Source organism: Trachemys scripta, chromosome 4 (genome assembly GCF_013100865.1).
Source record: "Trachemys scripta elegans isolate TJP31775 chromosome 4, CAS_Tse_1.0, whole genome shotgun sequence".
Taxonomy (NCBI): Eukaryota; Metazoa; Chordata; order Testudines; family Emydidae; genus Trachemys; species Trachemys scripta.
Genome location: NC_048301.1, coordinates 134,938,464 through 134,954,974, shown reverse-complemented (window position 1 = coordinate 134,954,974; position 16,511 = coordinate 134,938,464). Strand labels below are relative to the sequence as shown.

General features: G+C 55.0%; 1 protein-coding gene across 1 annotated transcript; it reads right to left on the bottom strand.

The window, feature by feature from the left end:
* Window positions 1-797: 797 nt before the first annotated feature.
* On the bottom strand, window positions 798-6,578 carry ACY3 (aminoacylase 3). Its single transcript, XM_034768925.1, has 7 exons — window positions 6,465-6,578; window positions 5,565-5,816; window positions 4,623-4,818; window positions 4,446-4,539; window positions 3,198-3,305; window positions 2,690-2,799; window positions 798-1,825 (listed from the first exon to the last, which is right to left on the bottom strand). Exons 2-7 carry the CDS (start codon window positions 5,795-5,797, stop codon window positions 1,634-1,636), a joined length of 933 nt encoding a protein of 310 aa, XP_034624816.1. The 5' UTR covers window positions 5,798-5,816; window positions 6,465-6,578; the 3' UTR covers window positions 798-1,633.
* Window positions 6,579-16,511: the final 9,933 nt, after the last annotated feature.

Here is a 16,511-nt window from a genome sequence, read left to right as displayed (position 1 = left end):
GCTGGCGCCACCCCTGGCCTGTGAAGCACTGAGCAAGGGCCATTCGCACCGTGCTCCCCAGAGGAGCCAGCAAGCAGACATGGCAGTCCCAGGCCGGAGCAGTCTGCAGGGTTAATGTTTAACTCTGGCCTTTGGCCAATGCCACCTGCAGCTTCTCTGCCTCCCGCGGGGCTGGTTAAAGCTAAACCCCAGGGCTGGGTGTGGAACAGCTGAGCCCAAAGAGGGGCCCATTCCCTGCTCTTGGCCCCAGCTGCACCTGCTCCTGGCAGGGGGCAAAACCCTGCATCCAAAGGGGAATCCACTGCTCAGGCTCAGGGCTGCGCAGGAAGCCAGGCAGAGTCATGTTGAGCAATCCCCTGTGAAGGCAGGGGCAGCTGCTGGAGCTCGCCCACTGGAGGCAGCAGGGTGCACTCTGGATCAAGGCCATGATTTTTTGGAGGGGGGGGGGTAGGGTGTTAATGATCCTGGTTATTGCCCTGGCCTCACATGAGAAGAAGAAAACAATGGACTGGATCCCCTTGTGTTTGTTTGTGTGTGTGTGTGGGGGGTAAGTCCTCCTGCTTGTGACAGACCCATCGCATGCTACCCTGAGCCTCTTCTGCTTCCCCTCAGCAGGTTGGAACCAGCCTCCATGATTGCCCAGTTCTGAGCCAGGCCACCGCATACCTGATGGGACTCACCACATCTCCCACCCCCACCTTTAGCCCTGTTTCCCCACCCCATCACTTCCCTGCCTCCAGCCCCCATCCCGCTTCATTGGTTCCTGCCCACCTTCCTCCCCCAAGACAGATCCTGCCTCTTCACTCTCCCACCCTGCTCCTGTTCTCACTCCTGCATTGCTCCTGCGACTGCAGTCAACTCAAGTTGCACCTCCCCCACACCACCTGAGGGGGTCACTGAGTACATAGGAGAGACAGGTGCCCCGGTCTGTGTGCCGGTGCCTGGCACCACAGCAGACAGGAGCAACAACAACTGCAGGGAAAATCGGTCTCAGCTCCTGCAGTCCCAGGCTGGAGCATGCTCAGTCACCCGGTAGGGCGGGCCCATGGGCACTCTAATCCATTCTAGGAGCTGGGAGGGGGTGAAGCAGAATCTTCAGGGAATTAAAAAGGCTCTACTGAGCATGTGCAAACTCAGATTCTCTAAAGATTTATAACTTGGCCAAATTTGGGTGGATTTCAATGGGGACAGTAAAAGGCACATCCCTTCTTCCCAGGCCACCCTGCTGCTTGGGGGCGCTAGAGCATTGCAAAGAAACTGTTGTAGAAATTAACCTAGCAAAACAATGCCTTTTGCCCTAGCCTCGTTCTTGGGAAAAGGCTGAATGGCTGAAACATTCCCAAAAAATGTCTGCCTGAGGCAGGCCTGCCTGGAAAGTTGCAGCCTGAATGGTTAAAGTTTTTCAAAGTTATAAGAAAGAAAAAACAAAGAGTCTTGCACTGGGAAGTGTCGGGGAACTTGGATAATAGGTGGTGCTACCAGACGGTGCAGTCAACACCCAGCCCAGCCCCTCCATCACAACACAAGGGTGATGTCCGCCTGGTAACACCCATCCTGTCCCTCATGGCACACACCATCATAGCCATTCAGTCTGTTTATTCCCTGTTAGTCCATGGCCCACCTGACCCCAGGCTCATTCTCTCTGCAGGCCGGGGATGGAGAATATGTGCTTCTCCATCTTGGCAAAGGCCACCTTCTTCTCATAGTAGGCAGCCTCGTTGATGAAGGCTGGGTAGATGGTGGTGTCGCCCTCATATGGGATCTCCTCCCCGCTGAAGGTCTGGAAAATTGGGTCTCCGGGGTTCAAGGGGTGGAAATCCTTATCCTAAGGGTGGAACAGTTGGTGATAGGCTGGGGCTGGAGTAACCAAGAGCTCCTCCCAGAGTAAGTGCTCTTGCCCTGTTCCTTACAGCGCCCCCTGCTGGTTGAGGCCAGGATCCTCACTGTCCTGGAATTACCCTCTGGTAACCAAACATTTTATTAGACATGTGGCAAGACCCCATGCAGGTCACAGTGCCTTGTGAACTAAGCCCACCCCAACTCATCTCCTGGCTGTCCAATGTCACCCAGCCTGGTGCTGCATTCCTATAGTTTACAGCTCCCTTGAGCCCGAGGGCTGCATAACCAAGATCATGGAATCAACTCCAGTCGCCCCGTGTCCCAGAGTAAACCCAGCTTCACCCCGCTGAGCTCGGGGGCTAACTCTGGCACTGCCTTGCCATGGCGGAGCCTTTGTGGTCCAGTTGCGCTAAGGCCCCTTTGTGCTGCTCAGTAGAAGAAACAGGAGCAGAGATGTCCTACCGGCTCTAGAGCTGGTGTAAGAGCCCTGCTCCCAGCCCCCATTAAGACTGCGGGGGTGGGGGGCATTATGCTCTGGCTGGTCTCTGCCCCCCTGGGACCATGGAGAGCAGAGGGTAGCTCACAGCAGCCCTTGGGCTGCTTTAACCCACACCAGTGGCCAGGCGCACAGCTCACAATGCAAGGAGCACAGAGGTGGTTTAAAGCCATCTCCCCCTTGCTCTGCCCTGAGCTCAGAGAAGGGCTGAGGGAGAATCCAGGCCAGTGAGTCAGTCCTTGTTGTTGCCAGGCTGGCTTTGCAGGCATGCTGGAGCTACAGCTGTGATCTCTGCCTCCCAAAGAGAACAACAATGCAGGGGCTGGGACCACCCTATTTCCAGTACACACCCACCTGCAGCTTGGGATGCACCATGGCTGAGATCTCCCCGTCGGGGTAGCGTGGATAGTCCATGCGCCCAGTGATCTTGTACGCTTCGATCTCAAAGGCAGGGAGCACCGTGCCTATGGGGCAAAGGGGGCTCAGAATGGGGGGAGCACTGCATAGGAAGGCTGCCCTGCCCTGCCTTTCCCCCCCATCCCACCCCAGTTAATCACAGGCTCCCACCGCTGTGGCTAGAGAGGAAGGTGACCCCCTCAAAGTACTTATATTGGAGGAGAGCCTCACCTAGGGTGACCAGATGTCCCGATTTTATAGGGACAGTCCCGATATTTGAGGCTTTTTCGTCTATAGAAGCCTATTACCCCTGACCCCCTGTCCTGATTTTTCACACTTGCTGTCTGGTCACCCTAGCCTCACCTATCCCTGGGGCCACTGCAGAGCAATGCATGATGGGATAGCTCAATTCATCTCCAGGGTGATGCCTGATGGGATAGCTCATGCCCCCTCTGGGATAACTCACCATTGTTAAAGAGTTCGATGAATTCCAGTGCGCAAGCCATGAGGTCTCTCATCTGAGTGAGCAGGTCAGCTCTCGCCACCTGCTGGGGCTGTGGCCCCAGCTCCAGCGCTGCAGGGAGACCACAAGGACCCAGTTATGGCTCGGCTACTGCGCCCTCTCCAGCGTTCCTCCTGAGAGGAGCTGCCAGGAGTCCCCCGAACATGCCCCAATGCCTATTGCTAACCCCGGGGCCCTGCCCAGCACCCACCACCTCCCTCAATTACAGCTACGCCCCAGGTGCCTGCTGAAATACCACCCGTGTCCTTTCATCCCACCCACCCCAACCCCTACCTCACACACCTGGCCCTCACTGCTCTCAAGACGCTCCCATGCATGGGACAGTGGAAAAGGCTCTGGACAGGGATGCAGAAGCCATGGGGTCAATCCCTGCCTCTGCCTCCAACCTCAGGCATGATCTCAAACCCGTCCCTCTCTGGAGGCACCTGAACAGGAGAGTGTTAGCCTGGCGCGCTAAGCCTGGCTCAATCCCAGGTTTTGGAAAAACTTTAACCACCTCGGGGGGCAAACACCAGGGAGGGGGAAGAGCTAGAGAATCTAAAGGGGCAGCGTCAGCACAAGAACGAAGGGGGATGACCCAGCCATGAATAAACAGGCTGGAAATGAAAGGTGGATTCTACCCACCAGAGCAACGAGGATCTGGATGAGCCTCCCAGTGGGATGAGGGTCTGTGTAGGGCAATTCCCCGCAATATTCTGGACAAGGTGGGGCTTGGCTGGGAGCAGTAGTGGGACGGGTTGTGTCTCCCAGGAGAAGGAGATGGGGAGCCATGGAAATGAGGGAAAGAGAGGGCACTGGGAATGGGGGGAAGGAAGGCTTGGGGATAAGAGACTAAGGGGCAGGGCTTGAGGGCTAGGGAGAAAAGGACAGGGGTTAGGAGTGGGGGCAGAACTTGGGGGGCAGAACTTGGGAGTAGAGGGATGGACTTGGGGATGGGGAGGTGGGGCTTGAGGGTGCAGTGGGCGCTGGACATGGGGCACAGGGGCAGGGGTGTGAAGCTGCTGGAATGGTGATGGGATGGTGAGGAGGTGACATAACCAAGGATGTGGTGGGGGGCAGCAGTGTTTGGTGCCAGAGGGGCATGGGAGGGTGGGCTCTGGGGGTTAGCCGAGTAATACCATTCCCTGCCCTGGGACAGACTCGCTCACTCCACAGGGCTCTCTCTGCCCCCTGGCAGCACCCGCTCCCTACCTAGCCCGGCTTTGGCCACCGAGTTGATGGAATAAGTCTCCTCGCCCGGCAACTTGTACAGGTAGATTGGACAGGGGCTCCGTGTGTAGTGTGTCTGGGGGAGAGAGAGGAGAGGGATTAGGACAGGGGACCCTGGCCCAATGCAGGGCGAGTGGAGAGATCGGGGACTGGCCCCACCTGGATGTAGTGACACATGTGCATGGGCAGCAGGCTCTCCTCTGAGTCCACGATGAGGCAGGTGCCCATGTTGGCTGTGGTGTTGTGCAGGTCGAACATGAAGTCAAAGGCCTGGGCCGAGCCCTTGGGGCCGTAGGTCTGGTTGATCTCGCGGGCCCGGACCACCTCGTAGGGCTCGTCCTCTGCCTCTGTGGAGCTGGGACAGGGAGAGACAAGTCACATGGAGCCACCAGGGCCCCTGCAGCCAGGGGATGGCTCCAAGTAGGGCTTCCCCTCCCCCTCAGCCACTGGGAGCCTGCTCCCCTTCAGCTCACATTGGCGGCCCCAATCATGGTGTGGGAAAGGTTCCAGGGGGGTCAGTGTAAGGGGTGGAGGATCCCCCTGGGGCAGGATCCTGGGGGGAGTAGTGTGAGGGAAGAGGGGTCCCATGGGGGGTGCAGTGTGAGGGGAAGCCTATCCACTGCTGAGGGGCATGGAATATCCCTGGGCTTCCCACCACCCCTTGGGATAGCAGTGCAGAGTGTTGAATGCTGGGATAACTCATCCCAACCCTGGGATCTGATGCAGAATGATGCATCATGGGTAACCTTACCCATCACTGGAACCTCTCCACAGTGATGCATCATGGGATAAGTTTCCCACCCACTCCCCGAGAACCAGTGCAAAGCAGTGCATCATGCTGGGACAGCTCTCCCCACCACCCCGGGGACCAGTGCAGAACGGTGCATGCCGGGACAGCTCTCCCACCGCACCGGGGATCAGTGCAGAGTGATGCATGCTGGGATAGCTCTCCCCACCATTCCAAGGACCAGTGCAGAGCGCTGCATGCTGGGATAGTTCTCCCCACTGCCCCAGAGACCAATGCAGAGTAGTAAATGCTGGGACGTCTCTCCCTACCGACCCGGGGATCAGTGAAGAGCGGTGCATCCTGGGGCAGCTCACCTGAGGAACTCGGTGGTGAAGGTACGGTTCAGGTCCCGCCCCATGTAACGCACACACTTCTCGATGGCACGTGGATTGCCCAGGAAGGGCGTGACGGCAAAGCTGCCATGCTGCAGCTCCATGGGGTTCCGCAGCCAGTGCTTGGCCAGGTAGATGCCCGACATCTCATTACCGTGGGTGCCCCCACTCACCGCCACACGGCTCAATGGCTTGAGACGACAAGAGGCTGCCATTCCTGCAGCTGCTCTGCTCCTGTTGGAGGGGGAAGAATAGAGAATGCTGCCCAGGTCAGAGCCCACATGGGAACTTCCCCATCCAGTGGCTCGTCTGCTGTTCTGATGTCATCTCCACTGGCCTGGCCTGTGGTGGTGGTGGGGGGGTTGCTGTCCCCCCCACACACACCGCCCGGACAACTGTAGGGGACTGATGCTCAGAAGCCAGCTGGGATGCCCCCTGCTACCGTTACCTTCCAGCTGGAGGCGCTGCTGGTATCTTCTCTGATCAGTATCTACTGGGGCTTCCTCAGCCAGAGGAGTGTGGAACCCACACCTGTCTCCACGCCTCTGGGAATGGCTTCCTTTCAGCAGTGTAGGCGTTACAGGGCTTCCCCTCACTCAGACCATGGATGGTGCCCTGCTCTTCTTGGGAATCTGCTAGGGCAGTGCCTGTGCCAGGCTTCACACTGCATGGCAGAGGCGCTGGAGCAAGCCTCCCTGGCTTTCAGCAGGTGCACTGGCCACAGCAGGCTCTCCAGAGACTGGAAACTATTCACAGGGCGACTGGCCCTTTAAGAGGGAGTGGGGTTTTGGAGCACCTGTGATGGTTTCCCTGCTGCCCAGGGGGATCCCTGCTCCTCTTAAAGGGCCAGTCACCCCGTGATACTCAGGCAGCCGCACTTACCCACAGGCTGGTATGGAAGAGCTTCAGGACGATCCAGATGGGGACAGAATCCTCAGCAGGATGCCAGGGCCAAGGGGTTATAAGAGGAACACAAAAGCCACCGGCAGGAAGCCAAATCTGCCAAGGTCACCAAAAAGAAAAACCCACAAGGATGGGGAGGAGTTTCCAGGCACTGAGGGCAGAGATTGGCTCTCCACCATTCCCTCCTGTGCCTCCTTCTCCTGGGGGCAAAGGGCTGAGGAACCGTCAGACTGGATCCAACCCACGCCTCATCTAGCCCAGCATCCTGATTTGTACAATAGCCAGCCCCAGCTGTTTCACATGCAAGAAATGCTGCAGTTGTGGGATCGCCTGCCCCCCAGAGAAAGGTCACTTTAGCCCCCAGTCATTAGAGGCTGCAGGGTTGTGCCTTGAAACATGAGGGTTTAAAGTCCTTACATAACCCTAGCTTATTCCTTGAACATGTATCCTAAATCTGCATGGTCTTGTTTTCCACCAGAATGACTGCCCCTTTTAGAAATCCTGCTAAGCACCAGCAATACCTTTTGGCAATGAGTTGCGCAGGCTGATTGGGCGTGGGGTACAAAGGCGTTTCCTCTGACCAGGATGGCTCCATTCCACGGTGCGTCCCCTTCTTTTTGCCAGGTGGAGGCGAGGTGACAGTGAGTGAAACAGACTAGAAATGGTGCAGCCAAAGGCATATCCTGGGAATGCTGAACACTCACCTCTCAGGCAGCCGATAAAGGTCCCAGCCCACCTGCTGGCTGGGGGTGTATGTTAAGAAAGACCCCTCAGCTCCAATCCTGTTCACTGCCAGTCAAGGGCCGTCAATATCAATCTCTCCTCGGGGCTCCCAGGTGTGAGAATCTGCTCAAGGTGCAAGCCATGGAGCCCCTCAGTGTTTAATATTTACCTCCCGCTGTTGGGACTTGGATGAATTATACCCCAAGGCTGGCAGTGACCTCTGCACTGAGGTCTCCTTCATGGCCTCCAGCCCGGAGACCTGCTGCACCTCCGCTGCTGTTGGGGGCAGTCCATCCCCAGATCATAGGCATCTCAGGGGCCCAGATGCTGGATGTACAGTCCCCAGGAAATGAAGGTGAACCCCAGGCCTTGGGAAGGGTGGGAGGAACCCTGAGGGGTTTAGGGAGCCCTGACTGGATTCCTCTGGCTCCATATCTAAAGGACAGGGCCCCAGCGGGTGTACATCGGTATCACTCCATTGGAGTCAGTACTCATTTACACCCACTGAGGATCAGGCCCCACATGCTCATCTAAAGCCTGCCCAGATCTCTCAGCCCCGTATTCTCTCCCAGCCTGCCCTGCACAGGGAGATCGGGGTGTGTGTGTGTGTGTGTGTGTGTGTGTGTGTGGGGGGGGGGGGGGGGGGGGGGGGGGGGGGGGGGGGGGGGGGGGGGGGGGAATTATCGGCTGGTGGTGGTGGGAGCTGGTAGAATAGACAGGAAGTCTCTGCAAGCTTGATTTCAGTCCCCTGCTAGCTCAGTTGGTAGAGCATCAGACTTTTAATCTGAGGGTCCAGGGTTCAAGTCCCTGGTCAGCTGATAAACTATTCACAAAGATCTTAGATCTCTCTCTCTGCTGTTCCTGCCCTAGTTCCTCCTGTCCATAGGCCCCCTTGCTGGTCTGCTCTTGTACCTCACTAATCCAGGTGGAGCGCCACACCAGCTCTTCTAATGCAGTTTAAGCCTGACCGGCAGCTGCCCCCCTACAGCTGTGCCAATGTCCCTCAGTCCTAACTCACAGCCCCCCTGCTACTCCAGCCTTGGGCTTCCACTGCCCTGCTGAAGCCCCTCCATCCTGACCCACAGCCTCTCCCCCCTGATTTCTTTCCAAGGTGGGAGTGGCACTAAGCTGGTTTTGAGGGGCGGGGCGTGTTTCCTTCCCGCTCTGGCAGGGACAAGCCAGCTGGGAACTGGGCTGCAGCTGCCCAGAGAAAGCATGACACAGCAGGTCTAAGGGCCCCAAGGCCACCTCCAGCCCTGAAGGCATGGAAGACCTTAGGATTCTATACAGCTATAATGGGGGAGGGAGAACAGGAGAAGGCCAGAGGGAAACTCCACCCAGGAGCTTAATGGGAGCTGGGGGGTGTCTATAGCCAGACCGACTGCTATGGCTTCGGCTCCCCAAGCAAGTACGTGTTGAGGTGCTGGCCTCCGGCCTGCCCCCTGGTGGCCCTGAGGGTGCATTGCCTTCAGCTCCCTCCATTCTACCAATCAGTTACTTACAACAGAGTACCTCAAGCAGAGGGAAGTCTGATGTATTAGCTGTTGGAGTGAGTCTAAACCCCTCTTCCTTAGGGTCCCTATAAGGGCTCAGTTAGGTCACATCTCCCTCTTTCAGGAAGCACAAGCCCTGCCCCCTGGAGCAGGGTTGGTAGAAACCAGGCAGGTTCCTCTAATGGGATAGGATTGGGGTCAAGCCAGGTGCTTGGGGAATCCCTCCCTCTGGGCCCTTTTAACTGCACTCTGGTAGCTTTGCAGGCCCAGGTGCTCCTTACTCAATGAGCTGCGAACCTGCCACCTAGATGGTTAATCACTTCAAGTGGGCTGAGTTGGGCTTGTTCTCGCTAATGAAGCCAGCCTTGGGTAGACTGGGCCCTTTCTCTCCTTAAAGGAACTGCTCCCTTGTACTAAGACCCCAGTGGTGTCCAGCTCTTCTTTGAGCAGCTCCCACACTCTATTCCAGCCCCTGGAGTTGTGTTGTTTATATTCAAGTAATCCACGAGGCTTAACAGTAAGTCATTGCTAGTAACTTAATGCCCATCTGTGTGAGATATGTAGTTAACACATAGACAGGAACACCACAGGAATCCAGGTGAGAAGTCCCTTCTCCCGCTCCCGCCAATGGTGCCCATGCTCCCTGGGAAGATGAGGCACAGTCACCCACTTTGGTGGCTACGCTGTGACTGACTTCCTCCCACACGGGGAGTAAGTTCGCCCAGGCTGCAGTGCCACAAAACAGCCACTATCCTTGGCGCTAAGGTGGCAGAGAGACTTAAAGGGTCAGCTCCTTGGCTGGTGGAAATTGACATTGCTTCATTGACTCCCATGGAGCGACCACTGCTTTACCCCAACTGGAGGTCCGGCCAATTGGCTCCAATGGAGCTATGGCCAATTGCCCCCAGCTAGGGATCTGGCCTTACGGATGGGATAGAGACTGTATTTCTTTCACATGCCTGTAGGGGGCGTCTCTCCACGGCAGGGGTGAGATATTTTGTCCGGGAGGCAGGGGAGCAGGGGGAAGGGGTGGGGCAGTGTGTGGCGGGGTGGGGGCACACTGGTGGGCTGGGTAGCCAGTCAGCGGCTACACAGAATCATAGAATATCAGAGTTGGAAGGGACCTCAGGAGGTCATCTAGTCCAACCCTCTGCTCAAAGCAGGACCAATCTCCAGCTAAATCATCCCAGCCAGGACTTTGTCAAGCTGGGCCTTAAAAACCTCTAAGGATGGAGATTCCGCCACCTCCCTAGGTAACCCATTCCAGTGCTTCACCACCCTCCTAGTGAAAAAGTTTTTCCTAATAGCCAACCTAAACCTCCCCCACTACAACTTGAGACCATTACTCCTTGTTCTGTCATCTGCTACCACTGAGAACAGTCTAGATCCACCCTCTTTGGAATCTCCTTTCAGGTAGTTGAAAGCAGCTATCAAATCCCCCCTCATTCTTCTCTTCTGCAGCCTAAACAATGCCAGTTCCCTCAGCTTCTCCTCATAAGTCATGTGCTCCAGACTCCTAATCATTTTTGTTGCCCTCCGCTGGATTCTTTCCAATTTTTCCACATCCTTCTTGTAGTGTGGGGCCCAAAACTGGACACAGTACTCCAGATGAGGCCTCACCAATGTCGAATAGAGGGGAATGATTACGTCCTTCGATCTGCCGGCAATGCCCCTACAGTCCATGACATCCTCCAGATCATTAATGAAGATATTGAACAAAACCAGCCCCAGGACCGACCCTTGGGGCACTCCGCTTGAAACTGGCTGCCAACTAGACATGGAGCCATTGATCACTACCCGTTGAGCCCGACGATCTAGCCAGCTTTCTATCCACCTTATAGTCCATTCATCCAGCCCATACTTCTTTAATTTGCTGGCAAGAATACTGTGGGAGACAGTATCAAAAGCTTTGCTAAAGTCAAGGAATAACATGTCCACTGCTTTCCCCTCATCCACAGAGCCAGTTATCTCATCATAAAGAGGCTGTCAGTCCCCACGGATCTCCATGCGGCCTCCTCACTGGAGCTTCCCTCACAAAGAAAGCAGGATTGCTGCTGCGCTCGCCCTTTCTGCTAGTCCCTGGGGCTGTGGGGATCATCTGGGCCAGTGAATCAGTGTCACCTTCCCATTCTGGGCTCCTTCACCGTGGCCATTTCTCAGTTTCTGCCATGCACAGCCCCAGAACCAGTCACCTTTCCACCCTGCGCCTCCCGTACCCAGCGCCCTGCACCAAATGTGCTACAGGGAACCTCTTCCATTCTCTTCCTTCTTCCTGGCCCTGTCACCCCAGACCCCATAGCTGCTGAGGGCTACTGCAGGGCCTGCCTTTCCTTGCCACCTTGGCTTTCTCACTCTCATCTCAGGCTCTCTGGCCCCATTTCACTCGTAATGAGAGCTCCCAGGATGCTGAAAAATTGGAGAGGGTGCCAGGAAGAGCCGCAGAAAAGCTTTGAGGGTGGGAGAAAATGCCTGAGAATGAGAGACTGAAAGAGCTCCATGTGTTTAGCTTATGGAGTAGAAGATCAATCAGGATGGGGTCTTGGTGACAACTTATCAGTACATCCCTAGAAGAAAACACCAGCTGCTCTTTGAACAGAGAATAGGCATAACTGGAACCAAAGGCTTGGTGCTGAAGGCAGACACGTTCTGACTAGAAACAAGGCACGACTTTAACAGCGAGGGTGGTTAGCCATCGGAACAGACTGCTAGTGGATTCTCTTTCTCTTGGTGGCTTCAAAACCAGCCTGGAGGCCTTCCCGGAAGATGCTTTAGCCAAATGCAAGAGATGGGACTCAGTGAAGGGATAAATGGGCCACATTCTCTGGCCTGTGCTATGCAGGAGGTCACGGTGGATGGTCTGATGACCCTCAGCTCTCTGGCTCTATAGCAAGCTGCGTGATAGCCCATCTCGTGCTTTGAGCCTATTTTTTAAAGTTGGCAGATTTAGTTTTGTGAAGGCAGCAGTATTCCCCACTTGCACCTTCCCCCCTCCTCTCCCAGTAGTAGAGATTTCTCGGTTCCCCATTTATTGTTGTAGAAGATGGAAGTCAGGAAACTGCAGTGTGGAAGTGAAAGTGCTGAGCTCGGGAGTCAGGCTGATGCCTGCCCGTGCCATGCTCCCCCACCCCCCCAGGGCCTCAGTCCAAGCTGGGAGGAGTCCTTGCTTTGAGTGCGCCCCAGGGCTGTCACTCTCCAGCCACAGACTCAGCTCACACAGCTGTAGGCTGGGGGGATTCAGGAGAGATGACGCAGTGACATACATTCATACCCACCGTGGGGAGCTCTGCACACAATTAACTGGCCCCTGTAGGCCTGTGGCCGCACAACTGTTAATGTATTTATCCCCACCGCACCCTTGGGAGATAAGGCAGTGCCATTATCCCATTGTACAGAGGGGAAACTGAGGCACGAACACACATCACACAGGGAGTTTGTGGCAAAGCGGGGAGTCAAACCAACATCTCCCGAGTCTCAACCTTAACCAGTGGGCTACACCACCTCACCGCTGTGTGAGTGGGAAACACCCATCAAGGCCAGGGTGGGTATCTGAGCACAAGGCCTGCCCGAGGCCAGGATCCCCTCAACATTCCTCAGTTGCCACCTGAGCGGTGGGACCTAGAATTCAGGGCACTCACCCCAAAATCGCTCCTTCACCCAGTCTCCTCTGCCTATGCACCTGATCTGGAGGCAGCATGGTCTAGTGGATGGAGACCTGGGTTCTATTCCTGGCTTGGCTGCTGGGTGACCTGGGTAAGTCATCGCACCACTCTGTGCCTCAGTTTCCACATTGGTAAAAGGGGGCTAATAATACTGCCCTCCTTTGAAAAGCACTTTGAGATCTATGGCAGAGAAGAACTAGGGATGAGTATTATTAGCACAGGAGGCCTCAGGCCTGGCTGCCATGCACCCCATGGGGGCCCACTTAGTCCAGCCTTAGGTGCTCAGTCTTGGCTGGCATGTAAAGGAGAGAGCAGTGCTCTAGCAAGGCCATGAGTTGAGCACTGCTCAGCCTCCTTGCTCATCAGGGGAGCCACTCTGCACTGACATGGGGCTGTCTAGGTGCCTGTATTCCCCTCACCCCGCGGCACATCACAGCCAGGCACTAATCAGAGCAGTCCTACGGCCTGGGTTATCCAGGGGGAGAGGCCAGACATTCCAACGAAGCCTTCCGGCCTTAAAATCTACAAATCAGTCATAGATTTTGTCCTCACAATTGCCCCCCCCCCCCCGAGTGAGGTATGGCAGCATTGTCCCCTTTTCACAGCAGGGGAAACTGAGGCACGGGGCAGCAAAGTGACTTGCCCAACTTCATACAGGAAGGCTGGGTAGAGCGAGGAATGAAACCCCGGTCTCCTGAGTCCCCCACCAGGAGGACCTATCCATTAGCCTTCCTATCAGAATTGGATCCCTGGTCTCCCATGGCGGGACAGCCTGGAAAACACTATAGTGCTAGACTCCTGGATCTCAATCTATTTAGCTGAATAAAGGGAAGGCTAAGGGTGACTTGATCATAATCTGTAAGTACCTACATGGGGAACAAATGTTTAACAATGGGCTCTTCAGTCTAGCAGACAAAGGTCTAACACCACCCAATTGCTGGACGTTGAAGCTAGACAAATCCAGACGGTGTATATTTTTAAGGGTGACAGAAGTTAACCACTGGAATGATTTACCCAGGGGCGTGGTGGATTCTCTGTCACTGGCAATATTTAACTCGGGATGGTATGTTGGACTAACAGCTTTGCTCTAGCAATGATTTGGGAGAAGTTCTATGATCACAATGGTCTCTTCTGGACTGGGACTCTAGGAACCGGTGAAAAACACAGGGTGAGGTCCACAGTACTGTCTCCAGTACACTGCCGATTCTCCAAATAGCAAGGTGGACACAGATTTTATTCAGATAATCGGGAGTTTGGATAATCAAGGGGGCAGGAGCCATTCAGCAGCAGGGTGGCCTCCTCCACCGCTCAGGGCCATGGCCGCCTAGAGGATTCAGGGGGCCTGGGGTCTTCGGTGGCGGGGAGCCCCCCGCCGCCGAATTGCCACAGAAGACCTGGCACTTCGGCGGCGGGTCCCGGGGCGGAAGAATCCCCCGCCGCGGGTCTTCAGGGCACTTTGGCAGCGGATCCCGGAGCGGAAGGACCCCCCACCGCCAAATTGCCGCCGAAGACCCGGAGCAGAAGCAGCTCCGGGGGCCCGGGCCCCGTGAGAGTTTTTCGGGGCTCCCGGAGCAAGTGAAGGACCCCACTCCAGGGGCCCTGAAAAACTCATGGGGGCCCCTGCAGAGCCCGAGGCCTGGGGCAAATTGCCCCACTTGCCCCCTCCCGGGTGGCCCTGCCCAGGGCTCCTCCTCCTTGTAATCCTGGCTGGTCTCTGCTCCATTATCCAAGTCCTCTCCTTGTCCCCCAGCAGGAGCTACATGCAGCAGAGGGAACTATCTCATGACAGGGGGCTAGGAAGGGCTTCAGATAATGCACAGGTTCAGCTAATAGAATTTGGCTCCATGTGAGTATACTGCATCTGCTTCTATGCTCCCACCCCTGTAGTGTGTTTCGCAGGGTCAGCCCTGCAACAGGGACGGGGGCTGTGAGCAGCTACAAATGGAGCTGCCTGGAGGCCAGTGGCTGGTCACTTAGATCACCCAGGACACCAGGTGTGGTTAGAGTAGGAGGAAGCTGGGTGGCTTGATTGGGTGTGGCACGGTAGAAGATCACTTAGAACTGTAGGGAGCCTGATGAGCTAAGGAGGTAATTAGCTCATCAGCTGTAGGACCCAGGGAAGAAAGCCAGCCATATGAAAGGCTGACCTAGGGAACACCCACGTGCATGGCAAATGGGGAAGGAAGGGGAAGGGGGAGGCAGGGGCCAGGCAATGTTAGACAGTTTCTGTCTTGTGCATGGTTTCACTGTTTGCACTTGTTCAAGCACCTTTTCTTTTGGTAAGGTGGTTGTGTTCTTACTGGTGGTTTGGTGTGATAATGGCAGCAGGCCTGCCTGGCAAAGGATTTGTAGACATCTCCAAAGGGATTTCACACTGCCAAAAGCACATTCAACAATCATTCTGCACCAGCTGAGAGTGTAATCTGCCAGGGCCTCTGATATCAGGGTTCATAAGGCAAAACGGGGTACACTGGGTCCCCCAGAATAACTGTGGGGCCAGTAATTCCAGTTATGACAAAGCCCATTGGTGGGAATAGTGTCCCAGCCTGTCTCTGAATATAAATTACCGCTCAGAGAAAAATCCTGGCATCATGAACTTTTCCAGTGCAACCCATGCTGACATTCGTTAATTCCCTCTTTAATCCATGAAGGCCGGCATAGAATCATAGAAGCTTAGGGTTGGAAGAGACCTCACGAGGTCATCTAGTCCAACCCCCTGCTCAAAGCAGGACCAATTCCCAACTAAATCATCCCAGCCAGGGCTTTGTCAAGACAGACCTTAAAAACCTCTAAGGAAGGAGATTCCACCACCTCCCTAGGTAACCCATTCCAGGGCTTCACCATCCTCCTAGTGAAATAGTGTTTCCTAATATCCAACCTAGACCTCCCACACTGCAACTTGAGACCATTGCTCCTTGTTCTGTCTTCTGCCACCACTGAGAACAGCCTAGCCCTTTGAGGCTATCAAATCCCTCCTCACTCTTCACTTCTTCAGACTAAACAAGCCCAGTTCCCTCAGCATCTCCTCGTAAGACATGTGCCCCAGCCCCCTAATCATTTTTGTTGCCTTCCAATTTGTCCACATCCTTTCTGTAGTGGGGGCCCCACAACTGGACGCAATACTCCAGATGTGGCCTCACCAGTGCTGAATAGAGGGGAAAAATCACTTCCCTCGATCTGCTGACAATGCTCCTACTAATGCAGCCCAATATGCTGTTAACCTTCTTGGCAACAAGGGCACACAGTTGACTCATATCCAGCTTCTCGTCCACTATAATCCCCCAGTTCTTTTCTGCAGAACTGCCGCTTAGTCAGTCGGTCCCCAGCCTGTAGCAGTGCATGGGATTCTTCCGTCCTAAGTGCAGGACTCTGCACTTGTCCTTGTTGAACCTCATCAGATTTCTTTTGGTTCAATCCTCCAATTTGTCTAAGTCACTCTGGACCCATCCCTACCCTCCATCGTATCTACCTCTCCCCCCAGCTTAGTGTCATCCACGAACTTGCTGAGGGTGCAATCCATCCCATCATCCAGATCATTAATGAAGATGTTGAACAAAACCAGCCCCAGGACTGACCCTTGGGGCACTTCGCCTGACAACTAGACATCAAGCCATAGATCACTACCCATTGAGTCCAGCGATCTAGCCAGCTTTCTATCCACCTTATAGTCCATTAATCCAATCCATACGTCTTTCACTTGCTGGTAAGAATACAGTGGGAGACCATATCAAAAGCTTTGCTAAAGTCAAGGTATATCATGTCCACCACTTTTCCCATATCCACAGAGTCAGTTATCTTATCATAGAAGGCAATCAGGTTGGTCAGGCATGACTTGCCCTTGGTGAATCCATAACGATGGAGCAGTACCTTTTGCAGTTCATGTGCTCCTTGAGGAGGGCAAGCTATGGGCACATGAGTCCCATCAATGGCCCCGGCATAGTTAGGAAACCCTGTGCTTTCAAAGCCAGCAATTATCTTAGGAATATCTTTTATGCTCGTCACCTTGGGGTAAACCACATGCCTGATAGCCTCAGAGACCTCTGCCACCACTTTACCCACTGTCTACTTTCCAACACCAAACTTGTTGGCAACGAACCTGTAGCAGTCAGGGGTATCCAACTTCCAGACAGTAATAGCAACCCATTCCAGGA